The sequence below is a fragment of the Sinohyriopsis cumingii genome, chromosome 17, assembly GCF_028554795.1.
Source record: "Sinohyriopsis cumingii isolate HCF-2022 chromosome 17, ASM2855479v2, whole genome shotgun sequence".
NCBI classification, from domain to species: domain Eukaryota; kingdom Metazoa; phylum Mollusca; class Bivalvia; order Unionida; family Unionidae; genus Sinohyriopsis; species Sinohyriopsis cumingii.
The window spans coordinates 31,661,463-31,684,418 of NC_142977.1; the positions used below are offsets into that span (position 1 = coordinate 31,661,463).

Below are 22,956 nucleotides of genomic sequence, written 5' to 3' on the forward strand. Positions count from 1 at the left end.
TGACCATTTTAACACTTTTAAAGTAATAAACCCTCTTATAGCATTCAAGTATCACTGAAGTGTTAGAAAAGATGCAATTTTAATTAGTGTTTTACTTGAAATTGTTTGTGCTTTTTATCAGTTTCATTTCTTATCTCAAGAGGCAAACTAACAATGTTCCATTCTAAAGTATCAATGGATGTAATCATGACACATCAAAATAATATGTTGACAGCACTGATACCATCTGACATTTTCCTGGAAAGTCGAGTCTGCATACCCCTATTCGTGAATTTCAGCCCCACAACTGAAGCACTGTACTTGGCCTCCTCATTCCGGCTCCAGAGAACGATGTGAGATCCTTAGGTCATTGCTTGAATGACCTGAGTCGATATTCAAAGTAAGAATAGCCATGCGAAGCCGCAGAAAACATGAATTCTACTTGTGTTTGTACATCTCGATGAGCTAGACTTATCCAAAGTGGTAAGCGAGTGCATGTATGATATCCATAGAGATCTATACGCGCGACACCATTTTACCAGTAACGCTAGTAGATGGCAAGGCATGCGAATGGCATTGCTTTTGATGGTGGTACAAGGCGGCAATGGTATGCTGCATTGCTGATGTCGCAGGGTAAAGCATTACTCTCGGTGCAAGTTCGAACATCACACTCGAGTTTGCAGTCTGCATTGGGTCCCTCACTCGGTCGATCGGGGATTCGCAATGAAGTCTTTATCTTGGAACTTTCCTTGTTTTTTTACTGTTTCCCAGCGATATAGTACAGAATAGTGTTATGGTCGGGACGAAACACTCATTTCTGGTACACACTTTGACGTCTATGCAACAGATTGGTTGACATATTGCTCGTTTTACAAAGGTATAAGTTTATGAATATCCCGTACTATTATGCGAAAGTCTTCACCTTGCCATGACTGTAAAGCTTTCTTGAAGACAACAAAGTTGACAAGACGACTCGAAAGATAGTTCAGTGTCATTCTTTGGCTTTGCATTTGGTATGAATTTTTCCCTGACGGTCACGGTAAAGGTGTTCAGAATTTTTGGGGCCACCACTAGCAAACCTTACAATAGACCATGTGCCTCTACTGTCCCTCCCTTCGATGTTTGGACGATGACTATCTTGTATGTTTTTTAAATGCAAATATCGGTTTCAAACTAAAGGACTCAATCTCCTGAATATTCAAAGGTCGGAATATACTTTTAAACGTGCATTAGCTGTCATGTACGATGCAGTGATAAACACGTCGGGGACTGCAAACTCTGTAGCGTTTTCATAACGTATGAAGATCAATTCTTCTCGGACGATCCCCCAATGTTTGGTGAGGTTTTCCTTTATTGTCACCGACTGAAAATTATTTACTTGGGTCTCCCAAGTATTCCGTTTTGTTCAGTATCGGACGTAGAGACAATTTAACCACACAACAATTTGACATGACTCTATAAAACGATCGTCTTCCATCGTTCTTTTCCACTGTTCCAAAGTAATGCCGCCTATGGATCTGTATCATGTTTTGAATGCCGTTTTGTCAACTGGAGTCAGGCACAAATAACAACAGGCTTCTTGTTTCGGTTTTAAAACATTCATTGACGTCGTCGTTCTATCGGCATCGCTCTAAGGTATGAAGGTGGCAAGCAGTTCTTCGTCTTTATCGTAATATGATTGGTCTAGGTTGTATGTTTTAGCACACGTGCGATATTAGGTAAATATTAATTTTACTTGCCAATCGTGTGCTAAAACATGATCGTAAGATTTTGCATTTGGTCAACCCTTCATATTGGCGAATATGTTTCGGGTTGATCTTGTCTGTCAGCATTTCAGGGTGTTAGGTAGGAAGTCGTGCATATTTCCACACCCAAAGATACAAAGAACACACGTCAATGTTCTTAATTTCTTCTTCCTGAGACTCATCCACGTCGTGCAGCAAATGTATTGCATAGGATCGTTTCTCAAACGAAATGTCGCATGGACTCAAAGGTTATATCTCCACCACTTCGAAAAATTTTGTAATGCGTCTATGTTATGCATCCTTTTTGACACGTTGGTAGTAATCGTGTTTCCGCATTTCTATCAGTCGATATATTTGTCTTTGTAACCAAAGACATCGTTGGTACGTTTGCTAGTATAATTCTTCCATAGTAAACTCTAACAAATGACATTTCAGGTTTTGGTGAGAAGAGGTGAGACATACGTGAAAAATCTATTGAATTCAAAGACGATATCGTTGTTTTTCTAAAGTCCACACATCCACAGTAAAACTCCCAAACATTTTTCTCCACTCTCTCTCTCTCTCTCTCTCTCTCTCTAGCATGTTATATTTCTTTGTCTTCACTTTCTCTCAAGTAATGGAGCCAACGCAAAGATCTGATGGAATGTCGACGGCTGATTGAGAGATAAGATTGTGAGAACACAATGGATAGTTTTTGTTTTGGGGCATGAGCTTCTTTCTGTAGACAAACTCTACAGTAACGGCATAAAATGTCTGAATCGGATTAGATGTATTTCAGAATTACTTTTTAAAAGTGAAACGGGTTTGAAGAATGTGCATGGTACCGAGCGTAAAATGCTTCTCTTTGTTATGTGTACATAAATAGCGTTGGAGATGTAATATCGATCGCCAGGCAAGCGGGAGTCTCAGAGCAAAACACCTTAGTTAGCTTTGACAATGAAAAAGTAGTGCGCAAAATAAGATATGGAGCGTTTCTGTCATTTCAAACGTTTTAAGCATTCTACTCAAATGGATGGCTAAATAACTCATGGCATCTTTAAACTGTAATTATCCAACTTTCATGTAGATGTGTTCGGCTCATTGATAGTGACTATTGGACAATTTGCTGCCTTGTTCTAAATATTATTTGAAAATATATAGCCCATTATATCCCGATAATTGTGTGTCATGACTATAGCTTATTGATAGCAGTCACCGTAACGCTGGAAGTACTCTTCGCTCTAAGTGTCGTCCGTATCGTCTAAGATCGATTCGGATTATTAAGGACCAGATCGAGAGCCAGGAAAGATTTTTTTTCACATCCTACAGGAATCTTACCACAAGTAGGAAAGTGAAAAAACATTGGTTCTTGCATGCACGGTTAACAACCACGATCAGTTGCCTATACACTGCGATGTGAATGGTGTCCCTTGTGTACATTCATAGTCGAAAAGGATAAAATCCAATTGTTTAGTTTTGTTTATGTGCCGGTATTCCTTTTAGTCTTCGTGCAATTCATTGTCATATATTCTAATGTAACATTAACGTTAAAAGGTTGTGGACGAAGTCGTTTCAGAAGATTCTCCATTCTTTCTTTATCTTTCTGAAATAATTTACCAATGACAATGACGGAAAGGAGGTGAAGGTAATGCTACTGTCGCAGGCCAAACATATGGCGTAGTCGACAGGAACTCAACCAACGCTAAATTGGAGTCCTCCTCTTCTGGAAGAATTATTCTGGTGAAAGCTGCAGCAGTAATCGTAATCCTGCATTATAGCGTTTTCGTTCTCTTCTTATTGGGAGAGAGACACCACTCTCAAAGTGAATTTTGAAAAGCGCGTTTCCTTTGAGGAACATTATATATATATATATATATATATATATATATATATATATATATATATATATAGCACAACAAAATTGAACATTATTGAGATATGCCTATAAATATACATCCTTCTTAGAGTCGGATACCAGTAGAGCTATGTCAGAAAATACAGAATGAAACTGTATCAATCAAATTCAAAACAATAAACGGGAGAAACATATACATTTTGACATCATAGTTATATCTCAGTATGGTAAAACACATGCCTATAAAATACATGGTATGTTTATGTTGGACGAAATAGTTTTTCAACACTGGTGTCATCACACCTAAGCAGAAATGGTAGAAGAAAACAGATGAGTGCGAAAATGTTTGGGTTTGTTTTCCTAACACACCTGAAATATTGTTAGGATAAGAAATATGTTTACACTTCATATATTAGATAGATAAAATGCATGAAGAATTTTCGACAGCTAAATTAGAAAACCAGTATAATCAATAACAGTCCAGTATTTACATGTAGTGGTTGCGATAGTATAATAGTACTGCAGCTTTGATGAACGGAAAAGTGCCAAAGAAAATGTTTACCAAAAGTGTCGTCTGAGCAATGCAGAAGCACGGAATTTCCGGTATAATCATGGACAAAGCGGTCAAACATGTACCATCAGCATATTGTTTGCATCAAAAATCAAAGGACAAGTTATATAATTCCACAGTATACAAAGGACCAGGTTGTATAAATGTATTATATGATGTCATGGTGCAATCTAAAACAAAGAAGAACAACATTATAACCACTGTCTTTCGTTCTAATCTTGTACCTTCTACATCATACATCTTGCAATCGCCAAATACAAATCTGTGAAATAAAATATGTTGGAACTAACTAGAAAGCTTAGTGCTAGAGGAATAAAGATCATAAAATGCAAAACCAGTGATGTTCACAGCAAAAATTGACAACAATTTAACTGGACAAATGCATGTCATATTTCGGAGCAGGACAAATTGCTGTGGCATCTTGCAAGGTACAACAAGTGAATACAAACTATATAAAAAATGTCAATTTAACAGAATTTTATAGAGATGTTAGACAAAACACTCCAAAATGTGAGGAAGATCATTTATCCATTTAATCGCATGTATAGGTTTGAAAGGAATAACGTAACAGTTATATCAATAATTGAAAACTTTTCTTATCATTCCTAACAGCCGAATAATATGCATGTATGTATAATATATATATATATATATATATATATATATATATATATATATATATGCCATAATAAATTCACGAATTATTCTCAGTCAAAAGCAGACACGTAGGAGAGACAAAGCTTGGTGATGATTATGTAAGTCATGATCAGAATCGTTCAATATTTACCTGGTTTCTAACAACCCATATTGGAGGGTAACGAAACAGCACATGTCCTGGAAAGAAAGCAAAGCTTCAGCTGAGCCACTAATGGAGAAATTAGATGGGACGAATAAGTTTGAAATACAGGTGGGGAATTAAGACGTGGAATTCACAAAATCACTTAATGGTTGAAAATATGTAGGGAAATACTTATTTCAAAATCTTTCGGAAGAAGACTATGCATGATAAACTATTAAGCAATAGTATTCTTGAACGTGTAACCATCTTTATCTTATCACTACAACTGCTGGCATAGTACTACATGTATACAGTGATATGGCCTTATTTTAAATTAAACACCTATAAGTGAATTTTCTCAAGAAAAATTACATCATTTTCATCGCCTCAAAGTTTATTTTGAACTCGTCATGTTTTGCCTGTTGTGGCCGATGTAGTTCACTTTGGTCAAACAATATTATTGCAGTCTATGGAAGAAGATTTTTTTGTCTGTTTCAATATAATTACAAACTTCATAAAAACCACCCCTTCTCTTCACTATTACTAAAATGTACCAGGCAATAATATCCACGCCAACCGCTAAAGAGGGCAATGACACGGTGAAAACTGGGCCGAAACAAACACTTTTAGTACCTTTCGTTATGACAGTTCTGAACCACAGTGAAATTTGCCGTAGTCTGTTTGATTCCCTATTTTACTCCTGTTTGCCCGCTTTTCCAAAGCTCCGCTAAAGTACAAAAACGTGTCATCATCACAATGGTTGGTCAAATAGGTGCATTTCATAGCACCATGCGATTTTTCTGTTTTAATACTTTACCTAATATGTTGTAATCTTAGTCGAATATATCTAAATTGTCTGATAGTGTTCTTTGTAAATGTGTGATGAGTTCATATTCCAACAAACCTATAATTGGTCTGATACAGGTTTATACAAAATACTGTCTATGTGCCACTCGACTCATTAACAAGTCGTGCAGATGGGACAATTTGCTATAGTCCCATTAACCCCTCGCTTCCAGGTGTGTGGGTTGGATTTGAGGTGCTGCATGTAATATCAGTTGGGGAAGTATGATTGTTTGCTATTAAAACATGCAATGGTCAGTGACTAAAATTTCATTCAGTGGTTTCGAAAGATTTGCTTAAATTGTTTTATAATATACAGTAATCTTCTTGTTTTGATCGGACTGGTCTGACGTTTAATTTGCGGCATGATTAAATGCATTGTGTAATTAAGTGTTACGATACTGCACATAATTCGATATAATTAGCCACATGGTGATGATTTCGCCTGTCCATAATTCTAGAGATTGAGAAAAAAAAAGGATAGGAATTCGAACTAACAATGCCAATTTACCTTTGAATTATCCAATGATTGATGTATTAAGTTTACTATAACATGCATACACAAAAACAAATTCGGCCAAGTAATGTTAATGATTGACGCAAATTCATTATGCATCTTCGGTAAGATAAAAATTATAATAACATATCCAAAAAGACAACATATTGGGAATTCAATCTATAAATAAGAACAGGGCTTGCAATGATGAATCCAAGCGTGTTCCAAGATTTTGCGTGTTATGGTTACAAATTTGTTAATTCGTGAGTGATAACGGTTAAAACGCCGTCTTGCACGACTAGTAAGTGTGCCATAACAAATAAATACAAAATTATCATGCATCAGGTTTGTAGATTCACAAAGAAGGAAGTTACCAGGAAATGACTTACCGGTCATGCAATCATCAAAATGTAATGGTGGCGTCGTGTTCGAATGACATCAATCGTTTACTGGTGGACAATGACACCATGTCATATTACAGACATGTAAGCACTATATAGACAAAGAGAACCTCTAGACGAAGAAAATGTTTGCTTCGTTTGTTTAACTCAAGCTGATTTACAATATACATATTTGTGCATCTTCTTTGATAATATTAATATCTAAATATATAGTTTATATTCATGTTGTTACCTTGCTATAGAAGACAGCTAAAACATACAGTTCTCACGCAGGATCTTTTTGATAATGTTGCACTTTTACAAGTCATCCGTGCTGATAATTCTAATGTCTACTGATATAGATGGACAGATCATACAGTTTTAATCGAAACATTTTCTGTCTTTAGTCCCTATCTGATCTACTACAGATATAACCTTTCTATTATATAGTCACTCAGCGAATAAATGATGTTATAAGGCCCCTTGCTGTACATTTAACAATACCTTAACCCTAATCATATTAGTTAATTACTGTGAATGTTTACGAAAGATAAAACATTCTGAGTACACACGATTTCGTTTCTGTTGATTTTAAAGATTATATCTTATTGAACATTAGCTAATGTACACCACAACCACGTGATCTAGTATCATATTTACTTCACAAATTACAACAGATGCAACTGTGATCACGATACAATATTGAACATGTACGTTATTTGTTTTGTGAAGGTTTTGTGTTTCTTAAAATTTCTCTTTGGTTTCTGTAAATTGGAAACCTGTGGAATACACCATATTTGGAAGACCTAGTATAACACGTGAAACTTTTTCCATTGCTGATTTAAAACAATAAAAATTTCTGGATCACTGTCTCCACACATATTGCGTAGTATCAGATATCATAATACCATAATTCCTTAGGTTTTATTTTCTGGCGTGTCAACAATTCGCTTTCTTTTTTTCTACATGCACTTTTCATTAACTGGTTGTGCAATTTATTTACTAGTAACACATCGTACCGGAGGCATACGCTTTCCTGATCTTAGTCTTGGTTTCCTACTTCTACCCCTTTAGAGACTTTGTATCTGTTATTTTTAATGGGAAATCACGCGGAAGAGCGCTATCATACTTTTGACAATGAACTGTTTGAATGTGATTATATATATGAATTTTAAGCTGCTTACCACAGAGTGCGAAATGAAAAACTTGACCTAAACGACTCCAGTAACTGCTTGAATTTGTATGTGATGAAGATGCTGTTGTTGGTCAACTTGTAAAGATCATAACTTCTTTAGGATTACGAATGCCAAACATTCTATACAACTTGTTGAAGCCGTGTTCTGAGGGTAACCTTTTTATCTTTAAAGCCAACGAGATGAAGAAATTAACCAGTGCCTTTAATATATTTAGAATTATCTGATAAGATTGTTCTTGTTTCACGTTGCTCCAAGGTATGTTATACAACAATGAACAAGACTAAGGTATTTAAATCTTTGTGCCATATTTCCCTGTTTTCGATAAGTTATATATTTGCCGTAAGATGATATAGTATCAAAATGCAACAATATTTAATTATTTGAAGAAAACTAAACATGTAATCAATAAGCAAAACAACATCCATTACAAGTGAAACTAATATATATTCCCATCTTATATATTCCTTTCATCAGAAAGTTGGCAGATATCATTATATTTATGCTGTCTTTGCAGTAGGATTTAAATCTATTTCGTATTGCTTTAGGCTGCTAATATATCCAACAATACTACCCATCTTCATAGCTATGTCACTCGATTATTACTGCAGCCATCAAAAGCGTAGTCTAATTTTATTCTTCACTCTGGTATGTAATATATAAATGCTGATAAAAAATCTTTTCGTCATCTACATAATCCCCTTTTCCTAAAATTAGATAGTACTAGTAATATTTTATAGCATCTTGTGCAATTGAAATAGACGATTGCATGTTATTTTAATCATTTATGTATCTGTAATCGCTTTACGAAGAAAGTCTAAACTTGTTAAAGAGTGAATTGAATTTTTGTATATTTAATGTATTACTGACATGATTGTAAACGCTTAATGGGTAAATGTATTCCACACTCATTCAGGATCTTCTAATCTAGAAGTAAACATGTACACTGATTTTTTGGGGGAAGGGGGCTTGTTTAGTAAGATGGTATCATTGTGTTCCACAATCAGTTTGTGCTATTCGTATCTCCCAGCTTAGCTAATTTAGCCAAACGTTTATATTATATTGTGATAGTATCGGATCAGAGAATAATCTATGTTTCATTTTGATGTGTAGTTATCCACACTGTTTAGTAGTTTTTATATCAAATATATCTTTTGGATGTAGTTAACACGCATCTTGTTAAATATATTTGATATAAGTTCAGTTTATATTGGGCATCAAACTAAATTGTGGGACTGCTGATTAGTTTGTGAAATCTTGCATCAAAATAAGTCATCCACTGTATGCAATTTTGAAATATAGAATAACATCTGAGTTTAGATATTTCGTCCACTGCTTAAATTATGCTAAAAGCATGGCTGCTTTGGCCACAAGTCAAAATCTAAAAGCGCTGAGTAATGTTCACCTTTGCTTCGTATATGAAATTGCATTTTTCTTGTCCTAAAGTACCGAGCCTAAATTTACTATCTACTAACGTTCATGTGCAAATATTTGCGGACTACCGTCTACTAACTTTTCGTTTCCTACTCAACAATACTAATAGTCTTAAACTGGTTTATACTTTCATTATATGTCTGTCATTTTCTATTTCGTTTTCGAAGGGGATGATAACTTTTCATCTTTATGCATATCGTCTAGTTTGTCGCAGAGAGATAACTCTTACTCGTACCAAAAACGTTCTGTGTATTCCCTCTCTTCAGTCTTCCAGTTTGCAAACAATCTTTTTGGATTTCAAGCATTTATTGGTGAAGTTAAACAGTTGGCTCATTTTAATAATTTGGTTTGTACTTCGAAATTATAATGGTTGGAAATTATAAATTTTATTGTTTAAAATGTGCAAACTGTCGAAAAACAAAATATGTTGATCCATACAGTTTCGACCAGTTTAGTCCTTAGAATAAATGATTTTTTATCCTTGTAACCATGAAACTACAACTTATATTCTCATAAATATTCTTCAACAGAACTGGCCTTGAGCAGACATACTTTATTCATGTTTTCATGTTAAACACAACAAATATTTCTTTCATGTCTTTTACACTATTCAATACGATGTACTTTATGCCATGGCTCGTGTTTCATGACGAAGATGTTTTGCTTTAAATATTTTTTGGTGCTACATCATTGTTCATTGTGTAATTATGTCATTGTCTATTACGTTCATATACGTCGTCGTGTTGTTTATACCTTTACGTCATCCTTCGTTGTGTACCTACGTTATAGTTCCGTGTGCATTTTAACCAAACTGCTGCATTCCGTTCGCATTTTTTCTTTATTGTGCAAATTTCAAACCCTTTATAACGAGAACAAGATGCAGCAACACTGCGAGTTCTGGACCACGGACATTCTCATTGTTAACCTATGTTTAATACATTAAACTACGTCCCCACTCCCCCCCCCCCCGAACAAAAATAGGTCATGAAACATTTTTGTGTTTGTAAAGTTCTAGGAGACTATACTATCTGTGACGAATTACAACGACATATTATTACCTGTACTCCAGTCTGGATGTTCGAACGATTTGTATATATATATATATATATATATATATATATATATATATATATATATATATATATATATAAAGAGGTCTGTTACTATTTTCTCCCTACATAAGTTTAATGGTGCAAACATTTTCTTTTTGGCACCAGTATGTTAGAAATTATTTAGCTTTTACCTTTTGTCTCTAGTGTTGTTATACACCTACACGAGAGTAGTAAAGCATACATTGTTCAATATAACGTTAATAAATACTACTCTATTACTGGAAATATATACACCACTCAGAAGTAATTGTATAATTGGTTCATTAATAATAATACTTATCTTCATAATATATGTGCCGATCAAGTTTTGGAGTAAATAATTTATTTTCGTATTTTTGAACGTCTGTGCATACTATTGCGTTAACAGTTCTTACTGTCTACCGAAAATGTCCCATAGATATGGAGACAAATAGCACCACACATTATAAATTTTCACCTGAAAATGTGCAGGTGCCCGTGCTCTTTGCAATTATTCAAACAAGGAAGACTAACATAGGTGATTGAAAAATGTTCTGCGATATGCAAGTGATATGATTGGTCAGTGAGCCACTGGTATCATAGATAATTATGAATTGATCGACTTGTATTTTTAAAGGATAATTGACGTATGTTGTGAATTTTAGAAAACACGGCAATTCGTGTTATTTGTTAGTCACCAAAATAGTATGCATTTTTTCTTATCGAGAAAGTCATATCCTGGATTGTAAAAGATCATTAGCACTAAAGCAGATGGATTTTCTTCTTAAATTTATGATGCTCTATACTAAAAAAATAAGATATTTCGTTTATTGTATGCATGTATGTATGTATGTATGTATGTATGTATGTATGTATGCATGCATGTATGTATGTATGTATGTATGGATGGATGGATGGATGGATGGATGGGTGGGTGGGTGGATGAGTGGATTTATGCATACATGTCCAATGTGCAACGGCACATTGTTATTGTATACGAAACAAAAGGTAACTGATAAATATATTGTATATTGTTTAATAAAAAAGATAGATACATTTATTGTTTGTCTTAAATATAATGATACATATTAAAACAGCATTATCATTATTATTATTATCATATCATTATTATTATTATTATTATTATTGCGCCTACCAAAGTGAGCTGCAAACATTGATGCCTATATGTTTCAGGTTACGAAAATTTATCTGGAAAGCCGCCAGTACTGGTAAGTTCGTTTTACGTTTCCTTTACTGCAGTATCAAAAAGGAATATAATTGTTTTGTTATAGTATTTCCATACTTTTGTACGTCTTCCACGTATCCGTGTTAATAGGACTACACAGAAAGTGCATAGGGCAGACAAATTAACGTTTCTATCTGTGGCTTCAATTTGAGAGAGAGAGAGAAACAGACACAAACAGACAGGCATACAGATTGACAGACAGAGAGACGGGGGCCCCGAGTGGCCGAGTGGTCTAAAACGTTCACCGTTACGGATAACTTCCATTTCACCTCAGTCTGCTTGGGTTCAAGTCTCCGATTCGGCTAATGTGTGTGTGTGTGTGTGTGTGAGAGAGAGAGAGAGAGAGAGAGAGAGAGAGAGAGATTTGGATTTTTAACGAGCTTAAAAAAAAAATTCGGTCATGTTACTACGATGTATGCAGTATGACAGTTTATAGTGATGTCTAGCATTGGGGCATCATGCCGTAGACATGTAGCATGATGACATACCCCGCCACATTATCCTGACACCAGGCAGACCAGTCCTAACACTAACCTCTTAATGCTGAGCGCCAACCGAGGCAGCTGTTAGTACCATTTTTGTAAGTCTTTGGTACGACTCGACCGGGTATCGAACCCACGACCTCCCGTATCCAAGGCGGACACTCTAACCACTTGACCAACAGATCGGTGTTCGGTCAGTATGGATATGGGAGTAAGCTTGCCAGTAGCTTCTCGTCGGTCGGGGATTCTTTCCGGGGTTTTCCCTGATTCTTCCTCCACCACTTATACTGGTCGCCATGTATAGCCTATCTTGTGCTGAAAAAATGGCGTTAAACCCAACAACAACAAAAACAGACAGACAGACGGACAAACCGATTGCAATATTACTGTAAGGTCCATATTTTGCTTATCTTTTAAAACCAGCTTTTCTGATCTCAAATAAGTATTCATAACATGAAGCACTTTTATTTTCCGCGAATTAAGAATAATAACCTTTACTTCGTACGTTCAACAATGAACCTTCAGAAACTTTTTCCTGTCCTATAAGTCTATTGAAGCTTCTAAATCAGGGAATTCCTAATGTTAAATGACAATATATTGATTAAAAGTTGAGACTCTAATTTAAAGGTGGTGGTGGTGGTGGTGTGTGTGTGTGTGTGGGGGGGGGTGATCAATTTATCTCACATTTAATTTGAACGAAGCAGCTATTCCAGGAAAAGCGGTCATTGTTTAAACCTATTTACCTAGTTAGCTGACCGCTCCGGTGGCCAAGTGGTTAAAGCGTCCGCTTTGATGGAGGAGGTTGCGGGTTTCGATGCCCGGCCGAATCACACCAAATCTTATTAAAATGGTCCTAACAACTGCCTCGCAAGGCGCTCGGGATTAAGACGTTTAGTGTAGGAACTGGTCGGCTTGGTATCAGGATAAGTATGACTGGGTAGGACGTCATGCTCCATGTCTGGGGCATGATGTACCAGTGCGAGTATTGTGTGAACTAGCCAAATGACACCAGAAAGGATCCGTTGATTGTCAAGAAGTGGGGAGGAATCTCTCTCAATCCGGTCAAGTTGACAGTTTTATTGTAACATATTGCCAAGAGTGGACAAAGATAGGGCTCATTTAATAATACTGGCGCTCGTAATTTAAGGAAAGCATGTGTTCCTACATGATTCCCTTGCTGTGTGAGCAAAAGCAAGTTTCGTAGATATATTGATGATTTTAGGAAACATAAAACAGAGAAAGAGGTCATGTTAGTGATAGATGCCAGTGAATTCACAGGACAGGCTTTGCCGAGTGTGCTGGCCTGTGTACATGAACGTTTGAAATACGAGCACGTAAAGCAAAGGTATTGGTTTGAATTATGGAACAAGAAAATAAAAAAGAATTGTGACCATGTATGGACCATAGTTCGTGTTGAATAGGTATATATTCCAATGACATATTGATGATAAACTGCGTAAATGTCGTGGCCTAAATCTGTTGTGTGATATACGGATCAAGATTCACGTGGAGAAGTTGGATATTTTTGTGTTCCAGTTACATAGAAAACAGAACTGATCAATAGGGAAAGAGAGCTGAATACTAGGACTGAAACTAGTTTTTATTAATGTTATTATTTGGTGTAGTGCTAGTGAGAATGTCTGCATGTGTGCAATATTAGGATTAGATGTTAATAAATGTGTAGTTTTCGTTGTTCTTCTGCGTTCTTTGACCGCCTCGGAAGAGGTAGGTCGTGGGTTCAAACGCCGGCTGAGTCATAACAAAGACTTACAAAAATGGTACTAACCGTTGCCTCGCTAGGCGCTCGGCATTGAAAGGTTAGTGTTAGGACTGGTCGGCCTGGTGTCAGGATAATGTGACTGGGTGGGGCATCATGCTACATGTCTGCGGCATGATACCCCAGTGCTAGACATCACTATAAACTGCCACACTGCAGACATCGTAGCGATATGACTGAAAAATTGTTAAAGCTACGTAAAAAATCATAATCACACACACACGCGCGCGTTTTTTGAGCTATATTCGCCCGTCCTTAAGATTGAATCTCCCCTATCTCAAGTATTTGAATGAGTGTAAGGGACATCAATACATCACTATGTGTCAGTTTTTCTGTCCCCAATACGCTCATGAATTACTTGTGCATTACTCTCGAATATTGATTGGCCACAAAATTAGGAGTTATCCATATCCGCTTTCTGGAGTCAATTAATTTTATTATTTCAATCAACACAATGAAAAACGTCATTTCCGTCGGTAATCGAACACACATGGGGGGGGGGGCATGAGCCAGTTTTGATGTACAAATGTGATGCCGCAATAATCGACCCTGTATAAAAAAAAATCATAAAAAAATCAAATACACAAGTGAGGTCAAAAAGGTCCATAATTTGGGATACCTGTATTAAAAAAGCATAAGAATATTATCCACTTAACCAAGGAAATCAATGGCCGTTCATAGCAGTAGAAGTTTATGCACCTCAACTCAAAATGTCTACCTACAATGTTCATGTCCGAAGGTCATTTTTGACACCGTGTGATGCTCACAGTGCAAACACAAGCCCTTTACCAAGATGACAATTCTGCAAAACAGTGTGTACTAAACAGGCTGATGCAATTGAAAATGTTGTCATCCAAGTCGTTTTTGAGATATTCTTCTTGCCCCAAACACACGTATTTACTGCTGTGGCAGACTAGCACTTCTTCCTAGCCGACTATTGGTATTTCACTATCAACATACTGCAGAGTAACTATGGAAGGTGTACATGCCTGACGCCAATTTCAAGAACAACACAAGCCCAAAACACCCAGTTCACAAATATATCTATATCTTTAAATAGTAAACAATAATAGCTGACAAAGTCACACCATAGCCTTAAGTTAAGAAATTTGCCAGGTGCCAGTTTACGAAACTGTACCCTGCCACTTTGGGAACAAAGGCACATATCACAAAACATGCACAGCATTTGTAACGTAGGTCGTAATATGGTCCAATTTATCCTACAAAGAATTCTCCAAACATAAGTAAAGGTTCAAATAGTTCATAGTACATGTGAAATTCCAACACGCTGTTCAACGTGAATATCCAGAGAGTATGCAGAAAAACACCTGCCAGCCTCTTACAATGTAGACTGTCCCCTTTACATTACTGTTGCCACGCGCTGTGGATCTTGCATTCCACTCCTAGGAAATGCGTTGTTAAAATGTCAGCTATAGGAGGAAATAAACTAATCTCTCATATGAGGAGAATCGTGACAAATTCTGGTATCCCAAGTGAGAAGATATTCAATCATAGCATTCTTCAAAATCAAATCATGCAAATGTCCTGTCGCAAAACATTATGGGAATACAAATTCCATGAGAGTTATATGAATGCACTTCGGCATCAACGTATTTCCACAATATCAACACCTCTAAATTTAGTACAAGTTACACAATCCAGTTATCATCCCTTCAGACAAAATATCTAACAACTGGAATATTCAATACTGTAGTTGAGGTGAATGTCTTTGTAAACATTTCAACTGAAAACCTTGTATATTATTGCCAGAACTACTCTAGCTGACCTGATCAACTGAACTTTGCGACATTACATAAAATTTCTATCGGAGATCAAGCGTTGACAAATGTCCTTCACAACTTTTCTATTTACTGAAAGAACTTTTGTTCATTAAATTTGAAATTTGAAACTGAAAATATACTTTTTAGTTACCGAATGGTGCAATATTGCTTGCGTTTATAAACCACTTTTTTCCGGCAGAGTTCAAAGATGCAGTATCTGAGCCCGAAAACTAAAAGCATCATACGAAAAAAATAAAAAAAAATAAGGTCAATAACGCTAAACCAAAGCCTCTAACTTACCGAGAGTTTCTCTCCAAGAGTCTGTCTCCCAGAGTCTCTCTTGTGGGTTAGTTTTTGTGTTCCTTTATTTTTGTGGTTTTTTTATATATAAAACAGGTATATATGTTGTCGTTTACCCATATGACGTCTCATCGAGGTCGCGCACTCTCTGTTGCTATAATTAGATCATTATTTATATATCAATAATGACACCTGGTGCCGAATCTTATACAGCTAGATTAGCAAGAGAAAGATTAGAAGCAATCAAAAAGTTTTTGCCTGTTCGTGATTCTTTTAAACAAAAACTTCAAGAACGTCAAGAATCTCAAGTTGAATATGCAGAAGGTACAGAAAAATTATTTAAACCCATTGCAAAGGTTACTGAAAGAGTTGCAGAAGCAAGTGAAGGTCTTCGTCCAACGTTAGAACAGACTGCTAAATATACTAAGAAAACAAAAAACTTTTACAAACACTTCCAACTGATATAGCTGCTGCTCAGCCAACCCCCGCAGATTAAGACATACTTGAAGGTATTGGTGAAATAAGAAAGCTCTCCCACCAAAGCCAAAGCTAAGAGAAGGGGAACAAGAAGAACAATAGGTTAAGTTACTTGAATAAATTAATATGTCTATTAATATAATAGAAAATAAAATGGATTTATATAAATTTGCTGCGTGTGCGGTTTCACGTTATAATTGTAGAGAAAGATATTTAAAACCCGAGTATGATAAGACTGTAAGTAAAGATACCTGTTATAAATCGATATATCGCATAAAATTTAAAAAAGATCGAATCTCAAATGCTGATATTATATATCTAGCATATATAGATGAAATAAATAAACATATTTTAGGTGCTCAATTTTCTCGCCTACGACCTCCTCAACTTAAACAACAAATTCTTTAGCAAGAACCTTTTTTTGACTTCCTCCACCGAAGCAACAAATAGAGCGAGAACAAGAAAAACCACAACCTCCTTCACGAATTACTCTGTCACAATCAAAACTACAACCTCCTGAGCAAAAACTCCGTGCTTATAGAAATATATTTAATGAGAAAAGTCGTACATTACTTAATAATCGAGTATCATCAGCAAGTATTTCTGCTTTTGGGGGAAATAGAAGAGGTTATTTGGATGAAGATTTTTCTGAACGTGTAGAACCTGAAAAATGGATTGCTACAGTATATGCCGTCCATAAAAATCGAGATTCTTTAGATGCTACTAGTCAGGATTTTATTGACTTTAAACAAGAAGGAATGAAACGTAGAAATAAAATATATGAAAAAATATCTGAAGATCTGACCGTTGAAGAAGCTGAACAGCAACGTAATGACCCTGATGATATTTACGAACATATGTCAGGCGCTACTGGAAGTGGCTTTTACGCAACTACGCCAGGAGGAGGTGGTGTTATTGCTTGTCATGACTGTTCTTACCGACGTAGATTGATTAGAAGTTCTGATTGGAGGAAAACGTGTTGGAAATAATTCGCCGGAAATTATTAATGAAATATCTGATATTTGTCGAAGATTATTTATTGGCATCAAAACATTTCTCGTTCTCTCGTTGATGAAATTGCCCATGATCATCACAACGACTAAAAAACAACTAATTAACGAACATGTAATTTGAAAAATGATTGTACACAGTGCACAACATGGACCCGTAATGGTCAGGATAGTAAACTCACGATTACCAACCTACAAAGAGATTTACGGAGATGGACTTGGTGATGTTGCTCAAGGTCTATTCAAAAGGATGGCTCCAAAAGTAATACCGATTGAAAAACAATTAGGGATGAAGGCTATTGTGTCTGTTCGTGATAAAGACATCGGCGCTATTAGTAATCTTGCCGGTAAAGCGTTCACGACAAACAAGGATAGACTAGCTCGATTAGTACCAAAAAACACACAACCAATAAAATTACCTAGAACTATAGTTATGATTGCAACTGTCATTAAAATAATAAATCAAGCCGCAAATAAAAAACTGTCAGAGTTGGCTGGTGTTCCAATATAAGAAGAAGAAAAACTTAACAAAAATATAACTGCGAATTTAATAGCAGGAAGTGGTCTTCCTTTTAGACGATAACAATTATAATAAAATGTTCAAACGTGTATCCAATCCAATGTTCGATATAGATGCACCAGTTCTTAAAGATGAATCTATACGTGATTATCAGTTGTATTCTTACGACGCTATACAACCAAATCAGCGTGGAAGAATCGAAGTACAAGTTCACGATACACGCAGATATTTCTTACCTGCTGAAGCATTTATTGAAGTAGAAGGTAGAATTTTGCAGGGTGATGGTACAGGATTTGCAATTGGTGATATAGTTGGTTTTGTTAACAATGGTATTATGTTGTTGGTTGACAGCGCTACGCACATGATTTATGGAAGAAATATTGAAACAATTCAAAAAGACGTTGATGTTGCTACAACAATAATTGGTCTTGCAAGATATTCATTATGATTATACAAGATCAGCCGGTCCATCAGTGATGTTTTCTAAAGATACATCTAATCATCCTGAACATGTCAAGGAAGTTGAGGGTAATGTAAGAGTCGCTGGAGGTGCAGCTGATGGACGATCAATTGTATCAATCAACGCAAATTACAACTTAGGCTATGCTATACGCAGAACAATGTTAAATGATGAAGAAGCTTTTGCATGTGTAATTCCACTATCACATATTTTTGGATTTTGCAGAAACATACGGTTGTACTTGTAAGAAAGGCTACTGATCACGATGCAATCGGGCGTCCTGCTGTTGCTCACAACTGTATGGTAAGGTTAAAAAAACTTTCATTGTGGATGCCAGTAATGGCTCCATCGCTCGCTGAAGAACAAAAATTAATTTCTTTTATGGACCAAGGTGGTAAATCATTGTTATCATGGTTGACAATGACCACAGATAGGGTTCAAAGTAATATTGCTGGGTTATTTACATGGCAAATAGCATCACAACAGGGAGTTTCTGCGCCGAGGCATATATTTATCGCCTTACAATATACTAATCGACGAGATTCACATGAACGTAGTCATATGGTTTTTGACACACCTGCGGTTAGTGAAGTATCTTTACGGATAAATGGACATCAAGAACTATCTGAAGATATATTATTAAATTTTGACCGAAATCATGTAGCACGTGCATATCATCGTTTGATAACATTTATGGGACGTGATCAAAATATAGATACTGGTTTGCAGATATCTCAGCGGAATTTTACAACTCTGTATCCGATCTATTACTTTTCATTGGAACATCTTGATTTATCTAGATAATCTGTTGTTGATATTCACGTTCGAGCTCGTGTAAACCCCCTTGGTGATAACTACAGAGCAATTGCAGTTATTCTTTCAGATAAAGCAATGGTACTTGAAGGTGCTGGTGTAAGAATGCGAGTTATTGACGCACCAGTAGAAAACATGTAATTAAATCACTTATCGTATTATACAAATGTCGTATAGTCACGTTAATGTCACTCTAACCTCCGGTCTGGTTAAAAACTTCCAATCAAAACTTGCAAGTAAATGCGGAATAAAAGATCAAATTTCTAGTGGAGGACCAAACAAATTTTCATTAACCAAGACTCAGCTTAACCATTTTGATAAGGCTTTTCAATAAAAAACCGGAGTTCAACTTCTTCTTTCTCAAAGCGCTATCAAAGACTCAATTAAAACAGGTGGTATATTTCCACTTCTTGCAGCTATACCAGCATTAATAGCAGCTGCAGCTCCAGCTGTTGCAAAACCAGCTGCACTTGGTGATGTTGCAACCGCCGCTGGAATGGCATTGCAAAAAGCAACAGGACAGGGATATAACAAAAAAGTGAAGGGGTCCAATATTGCCGGGAACCCCTTATCGGTACGGAAAAGGTTTGAGACTTCCAGGAACACTTCGTTAATCAGTCCAATGTCTAACTTTGATTACTTGATGCTGCTATAAAATTAAATATAAAAATTTCAGAGGTGTTTTTATGCATGATCATTTACCAAAACAACCAAACAATTTTGAAACAGGTATTATGAATCTTGATGATAATTCAGGGCCTTGTACTCATTGGGTGGCATACGCAATTGATCCACGTGGATCCACGTGATCCACAAACACTAACTGATCCACTGATATGTGGTCGTGAAGTAATTAATGTACTTGACGCTATATCAAAATCTTCCAATGCACCGCATAGGGTCGTGCATAATTATACAAGTAACCGCGTCGTTTTAAACAGATCTTAAAGTATAACGGTTGATATTCACGGAAGATCTTCTCTTAGTGGTATCACTAAGGGCAAGAAGAAAAAAAAATGACTGATTTGTCAAATTACGCGATTAAAGATTAACTTGTCGATATTATAAACGTCTCTGGAGTTGACCGAGATGAAGTTGTTATTTTTCAGGATAAATACTGTGTTTTAAAGACGAGTAATATCAAATGGAATGACGTAATTTGTAGAGTTCTCGGTGCTACTGAGGATAACATTCCAATATTTACCAATGACGGTAAAATCAGAGACTCAAGTATATCAATCGCAACTATTAGAAATTAAATTACAAAAAGTGTTGTAATCGTTTACGATCTACCGGTGATACAATGACAGGTGAACTCAGCATGAATGTAAATAAGATAGTTGTTTTAAGAGATTCAACGTCTGATGCGGATGTTGCAACAAAATAATATGTAGACACAGTAGATACTAAATTATCCATGCTATAGCTGAGTACGATTCTCACGTAAGCGCGTTTACAGGACTTCATAGAAACTTTCAAAAACTTAATGAAATTGCAGATGACTTCTTTGGCACCCCGTTGACTGTTAACGTAAAACTCGTTGATATTAACACAAAACTTGGCGATATTAAAACAGCTATATCAGATATTGAAACGATTAGAAGAAGACTAGAACATGTTATAAATGGAATTCCTGATATCGTTAAAAACATTAATCTGATTAAAATTCCCCACAAGCAAATTAACAACACGGTATATATAGTAGAATCTGACCAAGCATTATGGACACCAGTCAATAAAATCATTAAACATCGCGCTGATGTTACCGGTATATACAGGCTCTCAGTACTCGGTGCTGTAACATTTATTTATAATATCTACCATGATTTCACGGCGTTATTCGTCAGGTGGATCCATGTTAGTGATGTTAGATCAAAACGACGAGGTAACATTCAATGTGGAACCTGAAGAAGAAAAAACTCGGCTTGATTTATTATTGGTGTCTTAAATTAGTAGCTAAATTCCCACCTAATTAAAATATAATGATTATTCAACGTGATGTTACAGCGCAACATTATAGATATAATCAAGCACGTGAATGGCTAACAAAATTGAAAAATATTGTTGACGAGAATGTAGTGAAAATTAAAAAAATATCGTAGACGTGTAGTTATTGTTGATATAATTGTTTATTCAGCGTCTGCTGTTATTGCTAGAACCGGCGTGTTATTATCAGCAATAACAATGATGGCACTAGTAGTTGTAACAATTTGTTTTTCAACTGCAACAACAATTGCCGATATTCTCAACATCGTTGCAAAAAAATATGTACGTGTACAAATGCAAAATTGCAAGATTATATAATAAAATTACACACAGCAAACGCAAGCATACTCCAGATTATCCTCTTTATTATCAACGAGCCTTAATGATTGAAAAATATCAGATTTTGAGTTCACGGAGATGATCAAAATCTACAAAGAAGCAATGACAGCGATTGATTTAGAAAATCAGGATTTAAATAATGTCAGATCCACTGACATCGCCAAGCGAGCTACTACAACAAATCGTAATGAATACGACTCCGTCAAAAACAACAATGATATCGGTAAGCTCAATTAATCCAGAATTTAGTATTAACTTTCGAACTACAATTTCAGTGAAAGAAATCTCACTAGCGCAGTTGCGAGTATATTTCAGCTGGCCAAATATCTGATCAAAATCATCTGGTGGATTACAGGCGAATAATTCGCTTGTATTTGCAAAAAGAAATAAAGATGATGGAAAACCAGACTGGAATGTTGTTTCTGTTACTACAGGAAATTATCAAATCGAACAAATCAATGATGAATTTCAACGCAGACTAAAAGCTATAACCTGAAAAAAGCGAAAATAGCTACTTCAGTTCTCGAACCGACGTTATCCTCTGCGATTGAAATATATTCTCCAGATTACGAGATAGATATTTATCAATAATCAATCAGATATGTTTTATGTTGGCCTGAAATTCCATCAGAGTATGAAAGACTGCCAGAAACTAAAGGAGATGATTTCTCTATTAACGAACAAAAATTTATAAATGAACCACAATATCGAGATGGATATCCATGGCGTCATTATGCAGATGATCGTATTAAATTTCTGTTGGTAGATTATTTCCTAAAACACCGTTTTCAATAATTTATTTTGATAGAAAAACTTCCAAAAGATTTCAGATCATTGGCTGATGAAATTAAAATCGAACATACAACTACATTTACGACATTAGTGCAATTATTTAAAAATTATATTCTGGAGTATCCTAATAACGATCTGAGAAAGATTTACTGAAACGATAAAACATTTAAATCAAATTGTATCAGATATTGAGTTTGCTAATCGCGTTATTATTGAAATAATAAATGCTAGTACTTATGAAATAGGAAGTAAAAAGATAACAATTATCAGACAACTATATATTAATCACTTTAGACTAACTGAAGCAGATTTACTAAAAAATTATACTACCCGGATTTGAAACTGACAAATTAAAAAGATAACTTAACGATCTTATCAACTTTCCTAAAATCGTTGAATCATGGAGAAAATATCGCCACCAGCATCTCTTCTAAGACACAATAATATTCCGTATTGTGAAGGTCGTCATATTTCACCAGGAATCGTTAATATAACATCAACGATTGTAGTTAATCTTGTATGTGACGTAACTGATGGCAGCTTTCAAATAGTTCTTGAAAAATCAAATCAGGCTTAGCAAGGATATATTCTGTATACTTTTACCCCGCAGGTTCTCCTGGATATTTGATTGTACAAGAACCTATTAATCC

At 35.7% G+C, this 22,956-nt stretch overlaps 1 protein-coding gene across 2 annotated transcripts in view; it reads left to right on the top strand.

Annotated features, from left to right (window-relative positions):
• Positions 1-22,956, top strand: part of LOC149778358 (uncharacterized) — a 78,730-nt gene that overhangs the window by 43,199 nt on the left and 12,575 nt on the right. Inside the window, exons 5-6 of one of the 2 annotated variants that reach the window (XM_089939180.1) lie at positions 11,518-11,552; positions 18,602-18,679. In XM_089939180.1, the coding sequence (XP_089795306.1) occupies positions 11,518-11,552; positions 18,602-18,679 (113 nt within the window). The remainder of the gene's footprint in view (positions 1-11,517; positions 11,553-18,601; positions 18,680-22,956) is intronic. The other variant, XM_089939181.1, reaches the window with a different exon arrangement.